Source organism: Heterodontus francisci, chromosome 14 (assembly GCF_036365525.1).
Source record: "Heterodontus francisci isolate sHetFra1 chromosome 14, sHetFra1.hap1, whole genome shotgun sequence".
NCBI classification, from domain to species: Eukaryota; Metazoa; Chordata; class Chondrichthyes; order Heterodontiformes; family Heterodontidae; genus Heterodontus; species Heterodontus francisci.
The window spans coordinates 56,908,508-56,934,196 of NC_090384.1; the positions used below are offsets into that span (position 1 = coordinate 56,908,508).

Sequence of the window (25,689 nt, forward strand, 5' to 3'; positions counted from 1 at the left end):
CTAGTCTGTCCAGTCCTGTTAGAATTTTGTAGGTTTCTATGAGATCCCCTCTCATTCTTCTAAACTCCAGCGAATACAAGCCTAATCGACCCAATCTCTCTTCATACGTCAGTCCTGCCTTCCCAGGAATCAGTCTGGTGAACCTTCGCTGCACTCCCTCCATAGCAAGAACATCCTTCCTCAGATAAGAAGACCAAAACTGCACACAATACTCCAGATGTGGTCTCTCCACGGCCTTGTATAATTGCAGCAAGGCATCCTTTCTCCTGTACTCGAATTCTCTCGCTATGAAGGTCAACATATCATTTGCCTTCTTAACTGCCTGCTGCACCTGCATGCTTACTTTGAGCAACTGGTGCACAAGGACACCCAGGTCTCGCTGCACCTCCCCCTTTCCCAATCTATCGCCTTTCAGATATCTGTATTTCTGTTTTTGCCACTACCGTGGATAACCTCACATTTATTCACATTAAAGTGCATCTGCCATGTATTTGCCCACTCACTCAACCTGTCCAAATCACACTGGAGCCTCTCTGTATCCTTCTCAAAGCTCACACTCCCACCCAGCTTTGTGTCGTCTGCAAACTTGGATATATTAATTTAATTCCCTCATCTATATCATTAATATATATTGTGAATAGCTGGGGTCCTAGCATTGATCCCTGCAGTTCCCCACTAGTCACTGCCTGCCACTCGGAAAAAGACTCATTTATTCCTACTCTTTGTTTCCTGTCTGCCAACCAGTTCTCTATCCATGTCAGTACCTTACCCCCAATCCTATGTGCTTTAATTTTGCACGCTAATCTCTTATGTGGGACCTTATTGAAAGCCTTCTGAAAGTCCTAATACACCACATCCACTGGTTCTCCCTTATCTATTCTACTAGTTACATCCTCAAAAAATTCCAGTAGTTTTGTCAAGCATGATTTCCCTTTCTTAAATCCATGCTGACTTTGTCCGATCCTGTCATTGTTTTCCAAGTGCTCTGCTATTACATCTTTTATAATGGTCTCTAGCATTTTCCCCACTACTGATGTCAGGCTAACCGGTCTCTCATTTCCTGTTTTCTCTCTACCTCCCTTTTTAAATAGTGGGGTTACATTAGCTACCCTCCAATCTTCCAGAGTCTATAGAATTTTTAAAAATGACCAGCAAAGGGGCGGTACAGTGGCGCAGTGGTTAGCACCGCAGCCTCACAGCTCCAGCGACCCGGGTTCAATTCTGGGTACTGTCTGTGTGGAGTTTGCAAGTTCTCCCTGTGTCTGCGTGGGTTTCCTCCGGGTGCTTCGGTTTCCTCCCACAGCCAAAAGACTTGCAGGTTGATAGGTAAATTGGCCATTATAAATTGCCCCTAGTATAGGTAGGTGGTAGGGGAATATAGGGGCAGGGGACAGGTGAGGATGTGGTAGGAATATGGGATTAGTGTAGGATTAGTATAAATGGGTGGTTAATGGTCGGCACAGACTCGCTGGGCCGAAGGGCCTGTTTCAGTGCTGTATCTCTAAATCTAAAGAAATCAATGCATCTACTATTTCAAGGGCCACTTCCTTAAGTACTCTGGGATGTAGATTATCAGGCCCTGAGGATTTATCAGCCTTCAATCCCATCAATTTCCCTAACACCATTTCCCTCCTAATACTAATTTCATACAGTTCCTCCTTCTCACCAGATCCTATGTTCCCCAACATTTCTGGGAGGTAGTTTGTGTCCTCCTTTGTGAAGACAGAACCAAAGTATGTATTTAATTGGTCTGCCATTTCTTTGTTCCCCATTATAAATTCCCCTGTTTCTGACTGTAAAGGACCCACATTTGTCTTCACTAATCTTTTTCTCTTCACATATCTACAGACGATTTTACAGTCAGTTTTTATGTTCTCTGCAAGCTTACTCTCATACTCTAATTTCCCCTTCTGAATCAATCCCTTTGTCCTCTTGCTGAATTCTAAACTGCTCCCAATCCTCCGGTTTGCTGCTTGTTCTGGCCATTTTATATTTCTCTTCCTTGGATCTAATACTATCCCTAATTTCTTTTGTAAGCCACACTTGAGCCACCCTTCCTGTTTTATTTTTGCACCAGACAGGAATGAACAATTGTAATTCATCCATGCGCTCTTTCAATGCTAGCCATTGCCTAGCCACTGTCAACCCTTTAAGTAAAGCTCCCCAATCTATCATAGCCTCATACCTTCATAGCTTCCTTTATTTAGATTCAGGACCCTAGTCTCAGGATCAACTTTCTCACTCTCCATCTTAATGAAGAATTCTATCTTGTTATGGTCGCTCTTCCCCAAGGGACCCCGTACAACATGTTTGTTAATTAATCCTTTCGCATTACACAATACTCAGTCTAGGATGGCCTGTTCTCTAGTTGGTTCCTCAACATATTTGTCCAAAAAAACCATCACGAAAGCACTCCAGGAATTCCTCCTCTACATATTATTGCTAATTTGGTTTGCCAAATCTATATGTAGATAAAGATCACCCACAATTACAGTTGTACCCTTATTGCATGCATCTCTAATTTCCTGTTTAATGCCATCCTCTACATCACCACTGCTGTTTGGGGGTCTATATACAACCCCCACCAATGTTTTCTGCCTCTTGGTGTTTCTTAGCTCCACCCATATAGATTCCACATCAGGATTCTCTGAGCTAATATCCTTTCTCACTATTGTATTGATTTCCTCTTTTACTAACAACGCTACTCCACCTCCTTTCCTTTTTTGCCTGTCCTTCCCAAATATTGAATACCCCTGGATGTTCAGTTCCCATCCTTGGTCACCCTGTAGCCATGCCTCCATAATCGCAACTATATCGTATCCATTTACATCTATTAGCGCGGTTAATTCACCTACCTTATTGCAAATACTCCATGCATAGAGACACAATGCCTTTAGGCTTGTCTTTTTAACATTCTTAGTCATCATAGCATTATTTCCCACTATAGCCCTATTTGTTTCTTGCCCTTGATTTCTATGCCTTCCACTTTTGCCTTTTTGTTTCCTCTCTTTCGTTTCTATCCTTGTTTCCTGCTCCTCAGTCTCCCTGCTCAGGTTCCCATCTCCCTGCCATTCTAGTTTAAATCCTCCCCAAAGCATTAGCAAACGCCCCTGCAAGGACATCGGTTCTGGTCCTGCCTGGGTGTATCCCATCCTGCCTGTACAGGTCCCACCTTCCCCAGAACAGGTCCCGATGTCCCAGGAATCTAAATACCTCCCTCCTGCACCATTTCTCCAGCCACACATTCACCTGGTCTATTCTCCTGTTCCTTACTCACTAACACATGGCACAGGAAGTAATCCTGAGATTACTACCTTTGAGGTCCTGCATTTTAATTTAGCTCCGAACTCCTTAAATTCATCTTGTAGGACTTCATTCCTTTTTCTACCTATGTCGTTGGTACCGACATGTACCATGACCACTGGCTGTTCACCCTCCCCCTTCAGAATGTCCTGCAGCCGCTCCAAGACTTCCTTGACCCTTGCACCAGGGAGGCAACATACCATCCTGGAGTCTCGTTTGCGGCCACAGAAACGCCTGTCTGTTCCCCTTACAATTGAATCTCCTATCAATATGACTTTCTGAGTCTTTTTCACCCCTCCTGTGCAGCAGAGCCATCAGTGATGCCATGAACTTGGCTGTTGCTGCTTTCCCCTAAGAGGTCAACCCCCCAACGCCCAACAGTATTCAAAGCGATATATCTGAGAGGGGGATGGCCACAGGGCACTCCTGCACTACTTGTCTGCACCTACTACTCTGCCTGGTGGTCACCCATCCCTTTTCTGCCTGTGCAGCCATTACCTGCAGTGTGACCACCTCGCTAAACGTGCTATCCACGACGTCCTCAGCATCGTGGATGCTCCACAGTGAATCCACCCGCAGCTCCAGCTCCGTAATTCGGGTAGCCGGTCGCTGCAGATGGATACACTGGAAGTATCCCTGATTTCCCACATGGCGCAGGAGGAGCATATCATGGGTGCGAGCTCGCCCGCCATGACTTACCTTTTGATTACTTGGTTACTCCCTATAAAAAATACCAATTACAGTAGGGGCTTTATTCTACTCCAAACACAACCCACTACAATCTAATGTCCTTAACAAATTACACTAATTAAAAAAAACACACTAGTAGTACTCGCCTTATCACTTGAGTTTTTTTTTCAAAAAAAAACATTCCCCTTTTTTAAGCTGTTTAAATGCACTAACATCTGTTACTTATCCAAACAATCAGCTTACAGATTTCCCGTGATTTCACGGTAAGTCTTTTTTTTTCCTCTGTTGAATCTCAGCACGCGCCGAGAGACAGAGCCCGCCGCCGTTTCGTTTCTCAGGTAAGTATGGGCCTCGAACCCCGCTCTCTCCTTTTCAGGTGCCGCTCAGGATACGATTCCTCCCAGGTCCACCTGTTGACACTCTGGTCCTCAGGTAAGTAATGTGGGAGACCAGCCAGGAGTGCATTGGCATAGTCCAGTCTAGAGGTAACGAAGGCACGAAAGAGGGTTTCAGCAGCAGGTGGACTGAGACAGAGCGATGTTACGGAGGTGAAAATAGGCACTCTTAGTGATGGTGCAAATATCTGGTAGGAAGCTCATCTCAGTATCAAATGTGACACTAAGGTTGCAAACAGATTGGTTTCATCTCAGACTATTGCCAGGGAGATGGATGGATTCAGTAACTAGGGACAGAGTTTGGAGCAGGGACTGGAAATAATCTTTTCAGTCTTCCCCATATTTATTTGATTCTGCTCACCCAGTAATGGATGTCGGACCAGGAAGAGATGTTGGGTGGTCAACAGTTTCGTGGGAATGGGGTCGAGGGTGCAGTTGGACAAGGCTCATGGACAAGATGAGCTCAGAAAGGACATGAGGGGAGTTAGGACAGAAACTAGAGAAAGATGTGAGTTCAGGTTTAGGGAAGGGGGAAGCATTATAGGAAGTTTAGCCAGGTGAGCTAGTGGAAGGAAAGGATGCGGCAGAGGCAGCTGATTGGATGGTCTCGATCTTATTCCCAAAGAGGTCCATGAGATCCTAACACTTATTGTTGAAGGTGAGGGCGGAGGGGACAGGAGACAGGGGTTTCAGAAGATGGTTTGCAGTGGAGAAAAAAGCCGGAGGTTATCTTTGCATTCCAGGATGATCCTGAAATAGTGGGCTGGATTTTATGGGCCCCCTTGAGGCGGGGTCTGTGGTGGGGATGTCCCATAGAATTGCAATGGTGGTGGGGGGCGGGTTGCTGGAGGGCCCATTGTAAAGTGTTTTTCCCAGGGGCGGGACTCACAGGTCTCTTCCCCACAACCCCCCCACATGCAGCCATTGGGATAAAACGGGGCCCTTCCTGCAGGCTTGAGTGGTGTCCCTTATCTGTGGGCAATCAGCGGCCCACGGAGGGCACCAGCCGGGCAACAATGTATTTCCCGGGGCCCCCCTCCCTATGGACTTTTTGACCATCCCCCTCCTTGCAAAGGACCTTCTGGCGTGGCCCCGACCACCCCGCCTCACTTCCTGAGGTCCAGGACTCTACTGCTGGGCCTGGGTCCAAGACATCTGCAGAACTGGCAGTGGCCACCACTCCCGGTGATGCTGTGATTGGCTGACATCTCTTGGAGGTGGGATCCCCATCTCTAAAGGAACAGGGATCCCAGTGCCAGCTTTTCCTCCAGAACAACGGAGGATCGCACTGGGAGGGGGTGGGTGGGGAGGCGCGAGAAGGCTGATGTGGGGTTCCCCCGCCTTTTTGGCCTGGCGCTGGGAGCCCCACTTTCTCCACAAAATCCAGTCCAGTTAGCAGTTTTAACAGACAAGAGCAGGACCCAATGGTGTTTTGTGTGGTCCAGCCAGATCTGGCAGTGAATGGCTAAACCAGTTGTCCAGCATCTTCATTCAAGTCTGTGTTCCTTGGACTTAAGGTAGCAGAGATGAGGACTGTACCAGGGGAACGGCCAGGGTGAGAGAGAGTCATGGTTTTATTGGGGACTCGGGCATCAAAGATGGAGGTGAGGGTGCGATTGAGTTAAATCAGTAGCTGCAGAAATATTGTGGCAAACGGAGGACCAAAGTCTAGATATTTGGGATTTTGAAAGTGCAGTTTTAAGTGAGTTAGGGAAGAGTTTTTTCCAGGAACGGGTGCAGAAAGAGGTAGGATTGGGGCATGGAAGGGGTATGTGGATGGAGACTGATACAAGGAAGGGAAAGGGAAATAGTGTTTGGCAGATCTGTTGAAGTTTTTTGAGGATGTAGCTACCAGGCTAGATTTTGGGAAAACAGTAGACGTATATTTGCATTTTCAGAAGTCGTTAGATAAGGTGCCACATGAATGGTTATTGCACCAGATAAGGGCTCGTGGGGTTAGAAGTAATAGGTTAACATGGATAGAGGATCGGCTGAAGGAGAGAAAACAGAGAGGAGGAATAAATTGGTTATCAGGTTGAAAGGCTGTTGCCACAAGGATCTGCTGGGGCCTCAGCTATTTGAAATCTATATTAATGACATAAATGAAGAGACCGAATGTAATGTATCTAGGTTTACTGGCAATACAAAGTTAACATGCAGGTATAACAAGTAATTAGGAAGGCAAATGATATGTTGGCCTTTATTGCAGGGGGTTGGAATACAAGAGTAAACAAGTTATGTTGCAATTGTACAGCACTTTGGTGAGAGCAACCTGGAGTACTATGTACAGTTTTGTTCTCTGTACCTAAGGAAGGATACACTTGCCTTAGAAGGGGTGCAGCAAAGGTTCACTAGATTGGTTCCTGGGATGAGCATGCTGTCCTACAAGGAGAGATCGAGTAGAATGGGCCATTATACTCTAGCGTTTAGAAGAATGAGAGGTGATCTCGTTGAAATATACAAGATTCTGAAAGAGCTTGACAGGGTAGATGCTGCAAGGCTTCCCCCGACTGCAGAGTCTAGAACTAGCGGGCATAGTCTCAAGATAAGTGGACAGCCATTTAGGACTGAGATGAGCAGAAAATCCTTCATGTGGAGGGTTGTAAATCTTTGGAATTCTCCATCCCAGAAGGCTGTGGATCCTCAGTCATTGAACACATTCAAGGCCGTAATTGATTGTTTTTTGGACTGTAAGAGATATGGGGACAAGGTGGGAAAGAGTGGTTGAGGTGAAGGATCAGCCATAATCTTATTAAATGGTAGATCAGGCTCAAGGGGCTGCATGGGGTATTCCTGCTCCTGTTGCTTATTCTCTTACATTCACCCATATTTTGACAATTTGTTTGGCAAATGGCACAAAGTGGGAAAATGAATGCAAAGCAAATGCTCCTTTTTGGTTGATGCAAGGATATCATGAAGCATAATAAAAAGTACTTTATTCTGTATTTAACCCACAGTATTTTCAGGAAAGCTAAATGGAGCCAAGTTCCCCACAACCAGTCTCTCTCATTTAAATTTTAGAGAATAACTGTAGTTGATCTGGTAGAATAATATTGATGTACTTGTACTGCATCCTATTATAGGTAATGGACTCTGTCCTACGACTCTGCAAATCAATAAGCTTTCCCTGCAACAGGAAATGGAAAGAGGTGGGGAAGTAAGTCCCTAAAGAAAAAGAGGTTCAAAGAGCATGTTAGCTCCCACACACTACGCTATACCTTGAAGCTATAGACTCAATGCACAGTCTGCGAATATAATTCATTATAAATATCAGGTTTTCAAGTTTTATACCTTTGATAAAAACTTTATGTTGGGAATCACATTTTGAGGAAAGTCCAAGTCTAATTTATGTGCCAATTCCTAATGGTTTGCAATAAATTTGAATCAAGAACCAAGTGTGGAAAAGGAATTAATAGTAGTCTTTTATCATCCTTCAAATGTATTCTTTAGCCTGTGCTTGGGTTGTAAGGGTAGAGTTAGTTTGATATTTTTATCAGTTGGCTGCTGAAAAATGCATTAATTTTAAAAAGCTATAGCATTGAGAATGGGAGCAAAATGAAGTTAGGAAATTAATTCTGTCACAATGATTTATATGTATGATGTGAATGTCACTTTGTGAAATTGTTAGGTGAAGTGTACTGGACATAGCACTTGCATAATAAATTGATGCTAGTTTTTAGGGCGCGCCATATAACGACTGCTGAAAATTCAGTTTGAAAATATGGTAGTGTCTTCTGTTGTGAATTATTGTGCTGTGCAGAAATGTTTGACTTGTTTAAATGCAGATGGAGCTTTAAGCAATACTTGTTTGTGGGTTATTTTCAGAAGATTGATATGCTTTCACTAACTTTTATGGAAAATTTATATTCAGGTCAAGTGTGCAACTTCACTTTACATGGTTTTCCCTTGTTGCTTGAGGCTGCATCTTCCACATTTATAAATGCATCAATGAAATGAGATACTTTAACTTAATTTATTTTAATTAACAGCACATGTAAGAAAGGATTAGAAGTTTTTTAGTGAAAGAGCTGATGAGGTGTGAGCGTATGTATATAAAGCCTAAAAATTAACTTGCCTGATAGCTTAGTAATTAGCTGAACCATGTAAAGCAAGAAGTTGCCAGTTCTGATGAAGGGTCACTGACCTGAAATATTAACTCTGCTTCTCTCTCCACAGATGCTACCAGACCTGCTGAGTATTTCCAGCATTTCTTGTTTTTATCCCAGATTTGATCCTTGATTTGCACAGGTCCCAGGACAGGTAGCACTAGGAGTGCTACAATTGGCCTCAGCGCTCCTGGGAGGATCAAGCGGTTTAAAATCCATGGGTATCAGCTGAGGACAGGATTAGAATTGACTGTGATGCCTCTGCAAATGGATAGCCTACTGACACAGTCAGGGCAATGCATGTAGAATGGTCACTTGTTGTGAAATATGGAAATACAGCCATTGGCCCTAGAGTTTATACCCTAACAACGATAAGGGGAAAAAAATAAACTTCTATTTTGAGAATAGAAGTAGTCTAGATCAGGCCATTGATAGGAATTAAAAACCTTTATGTACAAACAGAGAATATTGGGTTAAATTATGAAATCCTGAATATTTGGATTTAGTTCTTTTCAATTCAAATGATGACATGGTCACATGTCGAGCAGACTGCGTGTGTTATTTGCTGTGACACAGCCTTGTTCTACAACGTTTATTTAACTTTTTTTGTTACTGACCCTACTTTGTACAATAATTTTAAAGGTTTTCAATATTTATGAAACCTCAATGTATTTTCTTCCATTTTTCTCCCTTCCTCCTCTCCCGTCTGTCTTCCAGGCAGGAGCCTGGAAGTGATTATGAGAAGCACTAAGAGCTGAGCCTGACTGCCTCTCAATTAGCATCAGCACATGCACATTTAGAATAGAGGAGACAGGGCAGTGTTTGGAAGTGGTTGCTTCCCTGTTTCTCCCCTTGCCTAACCCCTCCCCCCAAATACATTCCTCCACCCCAAAAACATGTGTAACTTAGACTATTTTGTAGTTCTCCCTCTATTGTTTCAGCACAGACCAGGATGCTGAATGGCTCCTGTTTTGCATGACTTCACACCATACCATGTAGTATACCTACTCTCTGAGCTATGGCCAGGCAGGGGAGCAGACGTGATACCTAATGCACAAATATTTCTAAACCTATCATCTTTCAGATAATCTTGCAGAATTTACAGTTGTTCGATCAGAAGACTAATTCTAACATCCTCACAATAATGGGAACCCAATGACAATTTAATTAGCACCTAAGAATTAGCGTGCAACTGGGGTAGAATAAATGAATTCAATTTCATGTCCACACACAACAAAAAAATTGTTATTTAATTAGGGTTTTAATCCCAAAAAATCAGGGCAGGAGTTTTTCTCTCTTTTGTGATTGGAGCAAAATTGTAAACATGCTTATAAGGAATATGTTGACAACTTTGCTCTAAATGGCAAACAGTAGCGATATTGCACCCTCCCCTCACCCCGAACCCCACTTAAAAAAAAATAAATCCAGAGATGATTTAGAAGTGAAATGTGAATAGTTGTTTCTATTAACTTGATATTGGAGAATTGTGGTGTACAGACTATATCAGAGACAACAATTACAACTTTTTCTAGTTGTCAGTGACACTAATTTCTACAAACAGTTGCATGATAAATTGAACATAACCTTATTACTGAGTCAGATTTTACAAAACTATCTCAAAATAGACCCTATTTTTTTTCCAATTAACTGTAGGCACAGAAATAGCAGTAGAAGTACAAAAAAGCCGAAGAAACACAGAATTTTGGGGAGCTGGGGTGGTGAAAGAGGAGAAACAGGGAAACAACCACTTCTGATCACTACCCAGTCATTGCTGTTCGAAATGTGCATGTGACAATGCCTGGTCAGGCTTAGTTCTTCGAGCGTCTCAGAACCACTTCCAGGCTCATTCTAGGTAAAGGTGGTCAGGAGAAGAGGAAGGGAGTAAAATGTCAGAAAAATACATGATTGAGGTTTCATAAATACTGGAAACCTTTAAATGTTATTGTGCCACTCATGACAGCTCTAAAAAGAGAGGTTAAATTGTTGCAAAACACTTAACCTGCGTTCTTTCCCATTCTCCAATCCCTTCTCCATCCTCCCTAAGCACTTCGAGCACCCAAAAAGACATTGATTAGGCAGCAATTAGAATATGGTGTCTAGTTTTGGCTAGAATGGAAGGATGTGAAGACTTTAAGAAGGGAATGGAAGAGATTCATTCAGGTGATTTGTGAGGTGAGAGGCTTTAGTTATGATGACAGACTTAAAAAACTGGGATTCTTCATTAGAACAAACAAGATTATTCTTTCTGAAAGAGCTGCTCAAAATTGTGAGGGTTTTTAAAAACATAAAAGGGGGAAATCTATTTCTGTTGGTCAGTGAGTGGATAACTAGAGGGCATAAATTTAAAATCATCAGTAAAAGAACAAAAGGTGAGATTAGAAGTATTTTTTAATGCATGTAGGATTCTGTACCAAAAATTGGTGGAATCAGGATCCATAAGTCGTGAAGAGGAAGATGATAAATAGCTGAACAAGGAAAATTTAGAAGTGTATTGGGAAAGAGGAGGGGAATAGAACTGTCTTTGAGAACAATGGGTCACATGGCTTCCTGTTATATTGTACAATTCAATCTGAGGAGCACTATAGAATACTTTCTGAGCAATTTTGTTACTTTACGAGCTTTGTGTGTTTTTTTGTTATTACAGAGATCCAGAAAAAGCAGAAAGGCCTCGCCTTGCTCAGAGCAACCATATTAATTCGCATAAGGGCTTTACCAAGGCAGAAGTGCTTTGGAGCAGAGAGCATGCTGGGAAAGTAGGTGAAAAGATTGGGTTTGAAAAACATGAAGAATTGAAGAAAGAGTGGGATGATGAAGAGAGATATGGTTTCCAAAAGGATCCTGTCAAGATAGTGGCCAGAAAAGGGAATAAGAACAAGGTGCAAGCAAGTTCCATGGAGAGCGATAACATGTTCACAGAACATCGTCCTTTGTCTCAACCACAGCCCATTCAGCGCAATGGCACAGTTCAGCCTCCCACTCTGGTAGACCAGAATGGTGCCAATGTTTATCGGAGGGGGTTTGTGCCCCGAACTGGAACAGAGAAGAATGTTCAGCGGAAAAGTTCCATGGTACAAGTGGAACACTGGGTGAAATCACACAAAGGAGATGGCAAAAGGTCAGAATGTATTTTTGTTAATTTAATGGCCTACATTCATTGCTTGAACATCAAACCATAACCAAAAAGAACACTAGCCCCAATCTGATAAATGGGGAGCTAATTGCTTGGTTCACAAATACTTCTATTTAATCACCATTTTATATCCTTAAGCTTCAAAGGTCATAAATAATTAAGATCCTCATTGAGAATGGTTACAACTTAGTACACTGTAGTTTTTTGCAATGTATTTGGAAATGATGAAAATTCTGCAGACTATTGCATTTTTTGGAATTGCTGTACCTTTACTGATTTAGGATCAAGGAGACTGGTCAGTATTTTTCAAAGAAAAACAGATTGAATCACAGAATATGATCCCCAAAACTTTGATTAAAAATCCCATATGACCGAATAAGTCAAATTCAATCTTTGGCACTGTAAACTAGGATCTGCTTATATAGCAACCCTGTTGTCAATTATGGCAAATCCACTGGTTTTCTGCTTTAAACAAGAAATGGACAGATTTGCAGAATACGATTCTTTAAAACCCAAGCCAAAGGCCCCAAAACCCAAGTAATTAAAATGGAACTTGACTGATTTGGTTAAAATCAACCAGCAATCTGCTTCATGACACAAAAAAAGACACTGGAAATCTCAGTGTTGCTGTACAAGTAGAGGGGAGCAGTCCCACCTATTTAGGGGAATGAGCAACTGCTCTTTGTAATTGATATGAGATTATTACCTTTGACTCATTAGGCAGCAGTCTAATTACATGGATTGAAATATTCTGTGCTTCAGGGAGTCCTAGTGAAATCTACAGGTTTAATTGGCTGCAGACACATAGATAAGTATGCAACTGCTGGCAGGTTCTGCCAGTAAGTTTGCCCTTGATCCCTTTTGGCTTGCATGGGATGTGGTGCCTGTGGACTTCATTGAATCATAAAATCTAAAATCTTATAGCACAAAATGAGGGCATTCAACCTGTCGTACCTGTGCCAGTTCTTTGAAAGAGCTGTCACTTTAGTCCCACTCCCCTGCTTTATCCCCATATCCTATCCGAGTGTTGTTGTAAGCCCAAGCAATTGAATGTAGCTGGATACTGTAGGTGGTTAGAAGTAGATCTGATAAAAGTGTTGAAAGTTGAGAGTTCTTGTTGAGTTAAATCAGAAAACCTATTTCGATTGGTTGGTGCGCTGATAATTAGAGGATGTAAATTTAAGGTGATAAGTAAAAGAATACTTGGCATCAGGTGGCAGCACTATATCTCCAACACAGAAGTCCTTGAAGCGGCCAACATCCCCAGCTTATACACACTACTGAGTCAGCGGCGCTTGAGATGGCTTGGCCATGTGAGCCGCATGGAAGATGGCAGGATCCCCAAAGACACATTGTACAGCGAGCTCGCCACTGGTATCAGACCCACCGGCCGTCCATGTCTCCGTTATAAAGACGTCTGCAAACGCGACATGAAATCGTGTGACATTGATCACAAGTCGTGGGAGTCAGTTGCCAGCATTCGCCAGAGCTGGCGGGCAGCCATAAAGACAGGGCTAAATTGTGGCGAGTCGAAGAGACTTAGTAGTTGGCAGGAAAAAAGACAGAGGCGCAAGGGGAGAGCCAACTGTGCAACAGCCCCAACAAACAAATTTCTCTGCAGCACCTGTGGAAGAGCCTGTCACTCCAGAATTGGCCTTTATAGCCACTCCAGGCGCTGCTTCACAAACCACTGACCACCTCCAGGCGCGTATCCATTGTCTCTCGAGATAAGGAGGCCCAAAAGAAAAAGAAGAGTAAAAGAATGGAAGGAGAGGCTAGGAGAACTTTATTTAAAAAGCAGAGAGTTTTTAGGACATTGAATGTCTTGCCAGAAGCAAAATCCATAATAGCCTACAAATGGGAAGTGGATAACTTTTGAGGATAAAAATATTACAATCAGGGATTTACATCCATAGCAGGAGTTCGATTGTCCTTAGCTTCCACAACAACTGTGCCCAGCCTCCCTCACCCGCTTCTAACTCCCCCAGTTTACGCTGGCAATCTCCTCTCCCTGGTCCTTCCTTCCCACCAAAATGATGCAGCCAAATTCAGTTTTGTCAGATTGCAGCAAAAGCAATAAGACTTAATTAAGAGTCACAGAGCACTGTTGAGTGGGACAGAACCTGGAGCGGACCAGAGTGGGAAAGAGGAGAGTGCCTGCATGAAATTTGGGGGTGGGTGGGTATGTTGGAAAGGACCAGGGAGAGAATGCCAGCTTGAACTGGGTGGTGGGGCAAGAACTGCGGGGATCATGAATTTGGGATGAATAAAGGAGAATGCCTACATAAAGAGGGGGGAGGAGGGGAGTGCCAGCATGAACTTCAGGGGCAGGTAAGGGAGAATTTCAGTAGAAACTAGGGGAGAGAGAGATGAGTGCATTGTGAACTTGATCCAGGGGATGAGTGTGTCAGTATGTATTGTGGGGAGGGAAGTTGGGAGAGTACATCAATGTGAATATAGAAAACCTATATGATGCATTGTATCATATGTAAAATAACAGTGAGCCTACCCCACCTTAATGTCTCTCAAATAGGTTTTCTATTTCCAACTTCGAGGTAATCTTTGCTCAGAGATACTATTTTACATAAATATTAGGATCAGTATAATATGAATATGGCAAATAAATTTGTGAAATAATTGTGCATTATTTTATAAGAAATAAAGGACAATAAGATTGATTTGCAGTCATTTATTATGTCTAATGTAGTTAGCTCCAATATATGCAAACTCCATATATTGTCAGAATTTCTTGTACCACGATTTCAAGTAACTGTGTTCTGTATTCCGAGTGCAGCTAATGCCTCAGTCGGATGCTTTAATAATGCTCTTGCCAGTCGTATCATTTTATTTCCATTTGGCAATATTCTGAAAAGTCTACCCATAAAAATCTGTTTTGCCATGACAGGTTTTAGGTATGCTTTCCTTATACTTTTAGTATCCTTAGAGCACCTATGTGCTTCAGTATTCCTAAACAAATGAGTTTATTAAATAATTCTATTTTCATAACTAAGTTTTTAAGATAAATTTTATTATTTTAGTCTCAAGTTGCTTGAAGCACATGGCTATTCTGCAGTTCCTGAGCTTAATTTCTTTAAGTAAAACAATATCTCTTTTTACTGAGTCGTGAGGCTTGCATGAATTAAACACATCATCCACGTAGGGACCATTTGCCTTTGTATTGAGTGGAGAATTATTTTGCAGGCCAAGGTAACGCCCTTGATTTTGTTCCTGGCTCTTTATGGGGAAGTCCTTTGCCATTGTTCAGTACTTTTCCTGAGGCTTCAACTAAGAATAGAACTTCAAACCTTGGAATCCAGCCCCAAACTGCACGTAATTATTGCACCAGTGTATTGCACCAATCTAGAGAACATAAGTATCTTTCTGAACACTGCAGTTACAATATGAATGTGAAATCTGTGCAAAAGACACTCTACACTCCTGTGCTTTGTGAATCAAACATTAAAAAAAAGCATGTTTATTTCAAATAAGTATTTCGGAGGGCCAGTGCAGACACAACTGGCCGAATGGCGGCCTCCTATGCTTTAACAATTCTGCGATCTATTTATATAGGTTTATTCCAATCATCTGTGCAGTTTAAGTGTCTGATTCTGCCACTGTTTTAGCCCTTGAGACGTAAAGAAGCTTCTCTTGGTGTTCTGACTTCCTGTGAAAGTGCTGATGGCTGCTGCAGATTTGAAATGCTTAACTTCTACTGCATGCTTAAATTTTCCAGTTTTTATCAATAATGGTGCTGGAGCAGTACAGAAATGGAGTTAGAAAATTAGGCGAATGGTCAAGCTAGATTTGTCCCATTCTGTGCAGTGTACAAACCTCTGGTCAGATTTTTAAGGCGAGCCAAAGGCGCTCTTGCTGAAAAGAGGAATGAGCTTTATTTAATTTTGAAATATATTTACTCGTGATTTTCATCAATAGAAAACACGATGGGACAGTATTTTCTTGACTGAGAGGAACATAGGAAATAGGAGCAGGAGTAGGCCATTCAGCCCCTCGAGCCTGCTATGCCATTCAACTAGATCATGGCTGATCGTCTACCTGCCATTTTCCTGCACTATCCCCATATCCCTTGATACCTTTACTTTCTAGAAATCTATCGATCTCTGTCTTGAACAGACTCAATAACTCGGCCTCCACAGCTCTCTCGGGTACAGAATTCCAAAGATTCACCACCCTCTGAGTGAAGAAATTCCTCCTCACCTCAGACCTAAATGGCCTACCTCTTATTCTAAGACTGTCTCCCCTGATACTGGAGCCCCCAGCCAGGGGAAACATCTGCTTCAACCCTGTTGAGCCCTGTAGGAAATTTGTGTGCTTCAATGAGAACATCTCATTCTTCTGAACAGTGGAGAATACAGGCTCAGTCTCCTCAATCTTTCCTCATAGGACAATTCTGCAATCCCAGGAATCAAGAGTGGTGAACCTTCATTGCACTCCCTGTATGACAAGTATATCCTTCCTTAGGTAAGGAAGTCAATATCTGAAGAGTCTTGAGAATATATTTCTGAAAGTGGAATTTGTTTTTGTCTTTTGACTCAGCATTATTTTCCCTGCTACTTGTTCTTGGGGTTTTTGTTTTAGGTTTTGGCCAAGGGTCTCAGCTGCCAGATTTTTCACTTCACTAGTTACCATTTTGAAAATAAAGCTTTTTTTTTTAAGAGGATGAAGAAGAGAATGATAGTAACCACATAGTTGTGTGGGCCCCTGCACACAACTGGATAGCCTTCATGAGCTTTTTTATTTATTCATTTACTCAGTTGCATGATGCAGGTGTTGCTGGCAAGGCCAATATTTAATCCCTAATAGCCAGTGAAAAGGTGATGGTGAGCCATTTTGAACAGTTGTAGTCCACGTGGTGAAGATATTCACCACAGTGCTGCTAGGTAGAGTGTTCCAGGATTTTGGCCCAGCAATGATGAAAGAATGGTGAAATATTTTGGATTTAGGGTGGTTATGACTTGGAGGGCAACTTGGAGATAGCGGGGTTTGATGCCCTTGTTTTTCCAACTAGTCAAGGTCATGGGTTTGGGAGGTGCTGTTGAAGAAGCTTGGGCGAGTTGTTGCAGTGCATCTTGTGGATGGTACACACTGCCACCATGGTGTGCTGGTAATGGAGGGAGTGGAGGAAAGGGAAAGGAACAATTTTAGTAGTTTAAGTAATTATTTCAGGGAAAGCTTTTATGAAAAGATATTAAAGGTTTAAGAGGCCTTTTAAAAAAAAAAACAGCCAAGTGAAAAGTGACCAAATTCTTTGTTTTCCTTTGTATGGAGTGTTCTGAGGATCCTTTCCCAAGTTCACTGCTGTGATAAATAAATCTAACTGCAGAATGAAGTTTGCTGACTCTGAAGTCAAGTGCATGTGTGTTCGATGAGGTGAATTTTGCTGAACTTCCCAAACCATAGTTTAAATTGGTGGATGAGGTGTTAATCAAATGTATTGCTTTGTCTTGGATGTTGTTGAGCTTCTTGAGTGCTGCTGGAACTGCACACATCTAGGAAAGTGGAGAGTATTCCATCACACTCCTGACTTGTGGGTGGTGGAAAGGCTTTGGAGAGTCAAGGAGGTGAGTCACTTGCTGCAGGATACCCAGTCTCTGACCTGCCGTTGTATTTATGTGGATGGTCCAGTTACGTTTCTGGTCAATGGTGATGCCCAGGATGTTGATGGTGGAGGATTCGACGAAAGTGACCATATTGAATGTCAAGGGGAGGTGGTTAGACAAATGTTGGAGAACTTCACTCCCTCACCACTTACTCCGTCCCTCTCCATGGCAACTGTCTGAGGCTGTACCAGGCTGTTTGCAACCTTCCTGTCTACTTTGACTGTTCTAACATCTCCTGAATCTGCCCCTGCCTCAGCTCTTCTGCTTTAACCTTTATCTATGCCTTTGTTACCTCCAGATTTGACTATTCTGAAGCATTCCTGGCAGGCCTCCCACATTCAGTGCTCCATAAACTTAAGGTCATCCAAAACTCTGCTGCGTTTGTCCTAACTCACACCAAATCCCATTCACCCATCGCCCCAGTGCTCACTGAACTACACAGGCTGCCAGTTAAGCAATGCTTCGATTTTAAAATTCTCATCCTTATTTTCAAATCCCTCCTTGGCTAGGTCCCTCCCTATCTCAGTTATCTTCTCCAGCCCTACACCTCTCCAAGATAGCTGCAATACTCTAATTCCACCCTCTTGAACACTCCCGTTTTAATCGCTCCAACATTGGTAGCTGTGCCTTCAGCTGCCTAAGCTCTAAGCTCTGGAATTCCCTCTCTAAATCTCTCTGCCTCCCTACCCTGCTTCCCTCTCTTAAGACTCCCAAAACATACTACTTCTTTGACCAAGCTTTTGATCATCTGCCCTAATTTCTCCTTATGTGGCTCCCTGTGATATTTTTTCTAATGCCTCTGTGAAGCAATTTGGGACATTTTATTATGTTATAAGCACTATATAAATACTAATTGATGATGTAGTTGTTGGAGACACTTGTGGCATGAATGTTGCTTGCTACCTATCAGCCCAAGATGTTGTCCAGGTGTTGCTGTGTGCAGGCATGGACTGTTTCATTATCTGAGGAATTACAAATAGAACTGACCAGTGTGCAATCATGAGTAAACATTCCTGCTTCTGACCTTATTTTGAAGGGATGGCCATAGATGCAACAGCTGAGGATGGTTTGGCCTAAGACACTGCCCTGAGAAACTTGACAGTGATGTCCTGGGCCCGAGATAATTGGCCTCCAAAAACCACAACCATCTTCCAGCCACCAACGGTTTTCTATCTGATCGCCATTGACTTCAATTTTGTTAGGCTTGGTGATACCACATTCAGCCTTGATGTCAATGACAGTCACCTTCACCTCATCTCTGGAATTCAGCCCTATTGTCCAGATGGCAGTACTGCAGAGCTGTGATTTGGTCAGTTGATTGTGGAATTGCTTCGCTCTGCCTATTGCATGCTGCTGCAGCTGGTTAGCATGCTTGTAGTCTTGTGTAGTAGCTTCATCAGTATCATTTTCACATACTACTGCTGCTACTCCGAGTCCGAGTGTATCAGGCCTGTGTCCTCAGTACCTTGCTCTACGGCAGCGAGGCCTGGACAACGTATGCCAGCCAAGAGCGACGTCTCAATTCATTCCATCTTCGCTGCCTTCGGAGAATACTTGGCATCAGGTGGCAGGACTATATCTCCAACACAGAAGTCCTTGAAGCGGCCAACATCCCCAGCTTATACACACTACTGAGTCAGCGGCGCTTGAGATGGCTTGGCCATGTGAGCCGCATGGAAGATGGCAGGATCCCCAAAGACACATTGTACAGCGAGCTCGCCACTGGTATCAGACCCACTGGCCGTCCATGTCTCCGTTATAAAGACGTCTGCAAACGCGACATGAAATCGTGTGACATTGATCACAAGTCGTGGGAGTCAGTTGCCAGCATTCGCCAGAGCTGGCGGGCAGCCATAAAGACAGGGCTAAATTGTGGCGAGTCGAAGAGACTTAGTAGTTGGCAGGAAAAAAGACAGAGGCGCAAGGGGAGAGCCAACTATGCAACAGCCCCAACAAACAAATTTCTCTGCAGCACCTGTGGAAGAGCCTGTCACTCCAGAATTGGCCTTTATAGCCACTCCAGGCGCTGCTTCACAAACCACTGACCACCTCCAGGCGCGTATCCATTGTCTCTCGAGATAAGGAGGCCCAAAAGAACTGCTGCTACTCCTGACATGCTCACCTACATGCCTCATTGAACCAGGGTTGATAATGCAGTGGTCCTGGAGGAACCCAGACTGAGCATCAGTGGGCAGGTTACTGCTGAGTATGTGCTGCTTGATAGCACTGTCAATGACATCTTCCATCACTTTCCTGGTAATTGATAATAGGCTGATGGGGCAGTAATTGGCCAGATTGGATTTGTCCTGCTTTTTGTGGACAGGACATACCTGGGCAATTTTCCATTTTGTTGGGTAGATACCAGTGTTGTAGCTGTACTGGAACAGCTTGGCTGGAGAATGGCTAGATCTGCAGCACAGGTGTTCAACACTACAGTGGGATGTTGTCAGGGCCTACAGCCTATGCTGTTTTCAGTGCACTTAGCAGTTTCTTGATATCATATGGAGTGAATCGAATTGGCCAAAAACTGGCTTCTGTGATGCCGGGAACCTCAGGAGAAATGCTAGATGGATCATCCACCCAGCACTTCTGGCTGAAGATGGTTGTGAACGCATCAGTCTTGTCTTTGACACTTAAGTGCTGGACTCTGCCATCACTGAGAATGGGGATGTTCACAGAACCTCCTCCTCTTGTTAGTTGTTCAGTTGTCCACTTTCATGACTGGATGTGGCAGGACTGCAGAGCTTTGATCTGATCTGTTGGTTGTGGGATAGCATGCTGCTTCTGCTGTTCAGCATGCTTGTAGTCCTGTGTTGTAGCTTCACCATGTATCATTTTCAGGTACGACTGGTGCTGCTCCTGACATGCTCACCTATACTGCTCATTGAACCAGGATCTGGCTTGATGGTAATGGTAGAGTGAGGGATATGCCAGGCCATGTGGTTACAGATTGTGGTAGAATACAATTCTGCTGTTAATATCCCACACCACCTCCTGGATGCTGAGTTTTGAGCTGCTAGATGTGTTTTGATCGACTCTGTTAGTGCTGCAGAACAAGATGGAGGGTGTCCTCAGTGTGAGGACTGGACTTCATCTCAACTCTGTGATGGTCACTCCTACCAATACTGTCATGGACAGATGTAACTGTGAAAGGTAGACTGGTGAGGATGAGGTCAAGTGGATTTTCCCCTCAAGTTGGTTTCCTCACTGCTTGCCACAATCCCAGTCTGGCAGCTATGTCCTTCAGGACTCGGCCAGCTTGGTCAGTAGTGGTGCTACCGAGCCACTCTTGGTGATGGACATTGAAGCCTCCCACTCAGAGTACATTCTATGCCATGCACAAAACGCCACTCCATTAACGTGCAGGTTACCTGCAATCATCAAAACTGGTTAATGCAAGTGACACTTCTTGGGTCGTAGTCATGGCACCTTCATTTTAAGGCAATCCACCATGCCATAATTATGTGACATGAAAAGAAAACAATAAAAATAGTTGCTTGGTAACTTGCATTAGACAGTGAAGCCTAAAGCTTGACACCACTGAAACAGCCCTGAGCAGCAGTGGAGTACGAATGCAATAGGGACACTGCAGCCAGCAGGATCATTCATGATTGCGATAGTGCATTCAATAAACTGTGGGCAGATTTTTTACTGCCAAGCTGGTGTGGTTGCAGGTTGAAGGGGGGAGGGGGTTAAAGGAACCCAACATGATTTCACTTGCTTCCAGGATTAACCCAGGCATGTTTGCAGGCAAGCAGGAAACTCCCATGGAACTGTCAGGTAAATAATTAAAATATTTAAATCCCGATTAACTCAGGATTTAACTCAGATTTCTGTCTTTACCAGTTAGCGCACGGGTTTCCCAAGCTGTATGTAACTTACCAGGTCAACCAGGCTGGAGCACAGCAGGGAGTCCTTGTTCAATGAATCTGACAGGCTGGGAAACCTAAAGAGTAAAACTGAATGGCTGCAGCCCTGCCAAGGTGAGAGGCTAGTGCTCACAGCATTTCTTCTGAGAATGTGCTTTCACTGCTTGACGGGTGATTTCCAACTGCTTGAAAGTCAGTTCACCTGTCTTGGACTTCACTCATCTTGACCTGCATTTACCTGCTGTCAACCTTCATTACGACTTGGGAGCAACTTATGCAGCTCTACCACGGACCTCTGCTGAGGGATAAGAGGAGCAGCAACATCAGCATCGGTAGCAACAGCAGCTACCTTCTCCTCAGGTATCGGCTGCTCCACAGGGCTGAAGGGAGGGACACCAAGATCCAGCTGGAAGGAGGAAAGAACCCAGGCACAGGCTGTACAAGCAGAGAAACAGCTCTCCCGAAATGTCTAAGCACCAGTGCTTCAGAAAGCTCAGGTTTTCACGGCAGGTTGTTGCTGATATCTGCAGCCTCCTGGAACAAGACCTCCTTCCCAGGTGGGCCAGGTAGGCACGCATTGCCAGTGGCTTTTCAGGTGCCTGTCAATGATCGGATCTCTGTTCATTTTGCCCTGGGGTTCTGTGCCCTCTTCTCCTGAAAGGACAGAAAGCCAAGAGTTGAGAGTATGAGAAATGCATTGGACAGAAAGGGGGGGTGGGGGAAGGTCATATTTTTGGAGGGTGACTGTGAAACGTGAGATGTTAATAACACGAAGGTGAGTGTTGGCTGCTCAGATGGGATATAAGGTGCCTGGAGAGAGAGAATTGTGTGCAGCTGCAAGTTGTGTTGTCAGAAGGACTGCTGTGCAGGAGAATGCTGGGCAAGTCAGTGTGGGGCTTGGCACTTGAAAGGGTTCGGCCACTCACTCTTCCCACTCTCCTGAGGTCCTTGAAATCTTGGATCACTCTTTCAGCTTTGAGGGACCACACTCCTGCTGCTGAATTTCTCAGCCACTTCCATCCACACCTGCTTTTGGTTTGAGAGACTGGCCTCTCCTCGTCTTTGGCAAACATCACCTCACTTCAGCCTCTCCAATCCCACCGCAGGATCTCCAGGTAAGAGTGAGAGACCTGGGGAGCAGCCTTCCAATGTCACCTCCCCATTCCTGTGGTTGCTGAAGCCTCAGGCTTCAATGTATTGTTCAGCCATTCTGACCCCTGCCGGGATCCCTTTAACCGGAAATCCAGCCTTTGACAGATTCAGCACTTCATCCCGCCCATTCTCTCTGGTTGGTTGGGAAATCTGGAAGCTGGATACTAATACCCTGGTTGAAGAAGTCTCTTTAGTTCAATGATAAACAGGTTCCCAACCTGATACTTTCCTCCCTGCAACGTACTGGTCTATTTAGATAGAATTCCACCCAACATTTCAGATGCTTAGGCAAATTGGGTGCACCTTAGAATTCAATACTTATATAGTTTCCACGATCACCATAATCTGTTCCATGCTGCACAATTTCACTATCCAAAGAGATCAGCATATAAGGAGGACCCCAATACAGCTAAGATTGAACCAAGATAAAGAAAAGGAGCCAGAATATATTCCATTCTTGGAAGCAGAACAAGCCAGACAGCAGGCACCCTCATCCTTTAAAAGCTGCAGCTGTGCACTATTTTCCACCTATCTAATTCCCACAAACAAGTCCAATTCGAGCTGGGAGCTTGTTATGAATAGCTAATGAAACTAACCATGGGAAATTCCAAAAATCGGCCAGATGCAATTTCAATGCGCACTGCACTGGCTGCTCTGGCATCTCATTGCTTTAGTGTTGTGGCCACAAATGTTGGTTCTTAATGTGATTCACTGTAATGACCTTGAAAGAGGCCATTAAAAGCTGCAATCTTAAGTATTCGTCAACCTATAACGTCACAGGGAGGAATGAGATACTGGAATGGTCCCAATACCCATAAAACTATGGTGAGGATGTTTCTGGATGCTAAAGTGATTTGGAGAAAGACTTGCATTTATGTAGCACCTTATTGCTTCTCTCTGGAACATCTCAAAGTGCTTTACTGACATTAATATACTCTGAAGTGCTTTGTTGTTATGTAATTATGTATTGCAATCTTCTTGCGGACTGCAAGATTCCACCTAGGGCATTAAATGATCAGTTAATTTCCTTTAAATGATGTTGAGGGAGAAATGTTGGTCAGGCTACACGGAGAACTCCTTGCGCTTCAAATAGTACCATGAGTTCGCTACAATTCATTTGAGCCCTGGAAAAGCCAGGTGGAATCTTCGGTTAGTGCATTATCTGAAGGGTGGAACCTCTGACAGGGCAACACTGCTCCAGTACTGTACTGGAATATCATCCTAGATTATGTGCTCCAGTCTCACAGTGGGGCTTGACCGAATCATAAATATTAACCATGTAGAATTCAGTGGTGTGTAAATTAGATCAGTAGCGCCGGATGTTTGGGCACTATGGGTGCCATTTAATGTACAAACTGGTGTCTGCGGCACACGTGCACTCGTTTGGGGTGAGTTGTTCGGACACTATATTGGTAAGGATGTTAGTTCGCACGCATTGAACAGCCACCAGAAGTATGCAGAGTCGGCAAATTGTAATGCTGATTTCATACCACTGGTGTCATTTTGGAACTCAATGCTCCAGCTAATGCCCTTTCTTAACTATGCGCAGCTGAATATACATTCAGCAGCAGGAAAGACCCCACCCCAGCACCATTTAAGGGGATCATCAACTACTTGCAGCTTAGCTCTTGCTTGATTTCTTCTGGTTGTTGCTTTGAGTTAAGTGTTATGGTGCTTTCTATAGTTGTTTAAAGTTTCCAAGGTCGACAGAGAGTGGTGTGGCAGGTGCTAACTAGTTTTTGCTAACTCCAAGGCTTCTGCACAAACGAGTTAAAATCATAGAAAGTTTACGGCACAGAAAGAGTCCACTTGACCCTTCGTGTCTGTGCTGGCCGAAAAACAAGCCATCCAGCCTAATTCCACCTTCTTCCATTTGGTCCATAGCCGTGCAGGTTGCAGCCCTTGAGTTTCATATCCAGACACCTTTTAAATGAGTTGAGGGTTTCTGCCTCTACTGCCCTTTCAGGCAGAGAGTTCTAGACCCTTACCGCCCTCTGGGTGAAAAAAGTTTTCCTCATCTCCCCTCTAATCTTTCTACCGGTCACCTTAAATCTATGCCCCCAAATCACTGACCTCTCTGCTAAGATAAATAGGCCCTTCCCATCCACTCAATCCAGGCCCCTCACAATTTTGTACATTTCAATCAAATCTCCCCTCAGCTTTCTCTGTTCCAAGGAGAACAACTCCAGCCTATCCAATCTTTCCTCATAGCTGAATTTTTCCAGTCCTAGCAGCATCCTCATTAATCTCCTCTATACCCTTTCTAGTGCAATTACATCCTTTCTGTAAAGAAGTGGCCAGAACTGCACACAGTACTCAAGTTGTGGCCTAATTGATGATTTATCCGTTCCAGCGTAACCTCCTTTCTTTTATATTCTATACCTCGGCTAATAAAGAAAAGGATTCCATATGCCTTCTTAACCATCTTATTGACCTGTCCTGCTACCTTCATGGATCTGTGGACATTCACTCCAAGGTCCCTCACTTCCTCTACATTTCCCATTAATCTTGTATTCCTTTGCCTTGTTTGACCTCCCCAAATGCATCACCTCACACTTCTCAGAGTTGAATTCCATTTGCCACTTTTCTGCCCGTCTGACCAGTCCGTTGATATCCTCCTGCACTCAACAGTTATCTCTCTTGCTATCAACCACACAGCCAATTTTTTTTTCATCTGCAAACTTCTTGATCATGCCCCCTACATTTACGTCCAACTTGTTAATATATAACACAAAAAGCAGGGGACCTAGTACTGAGTTGCTCCCAGATATGGGTGCACTAGTAGCCATTCCACTTGGAATACTGCATGTCTTGGAGAATGAACAGAGATCAAGCAGAGCAGGACAAGCTTCTAGAAGAGGAAGGAGGGGGAGAAGGGCTGTTATCAGGAGGCCATATCCAGCAAGGGTGTTCAGAAAGCTGTTCCCCTACCTGAACCTCAGTGAGGAACAATGGGTGCGAGACCTGCACTTCAGTAAGGACAAGCAAGGAACTCATAGCCAATGGCTGTGAAGGCAACCATGGCGATGAACATTTATGCGTCTGGCTCCTTTCTGGCTAGAAATGGAGATATTTGCAACATCTCACAGTTTGCTGTCCACTGTTGCATGAGGGAGGTCACTGACTATTTATATTCATTGAGGGCTAATTACATTTCATTCTCTCTTGTCAGAGAGAAGCAGGCGGAGTGACTACGTGACTTTGCTGGAATTGCAGGTATCCCATGGTGCACGGTGCCATTGACTGCATGCACACTGCTTTGCGGGCACTGCATGTCAACTGTATCCTATAGGGGAGCCAAAAGGGATTCCACTTGCTCAACATCCAGCTGGTGTGTGACTATACTCAAAGAATCATGCAAGCCAATGTATGTTCTCCTTGCAGCAGTCGTGATGGCTTCATTCTGTGGCAGTCACTGTGTCAGCT

General features: G+C 43.9%; 1 protein-coding gene across 6 annotated transcripts in view; it reads left to right on the top strand.

Moving 5' to 3' along the window:
* plekha7b (pleckstrin homology domain containing, family A member 7b) overlaps positions 1-25,689 on the top strand; it is a 549,182-nt gene that overhangs the window by 426,365 nt on the left and 97,128 nt on the right. For all 6 annotated transcript variants that reach the window (XM_068046273.1, XM_068046275.1, XM_068046276.1 and 3 more), the window contains one exon: positions 11,139-11,609. In XM_068046273.1, coding sequence (XP_067902374.1) covers positions 11,139-11,609 — 471 coding nt within the window. The remainder of the gene's footprint in view (positions 1-11,138; positions 11,610-25,689) is intronic.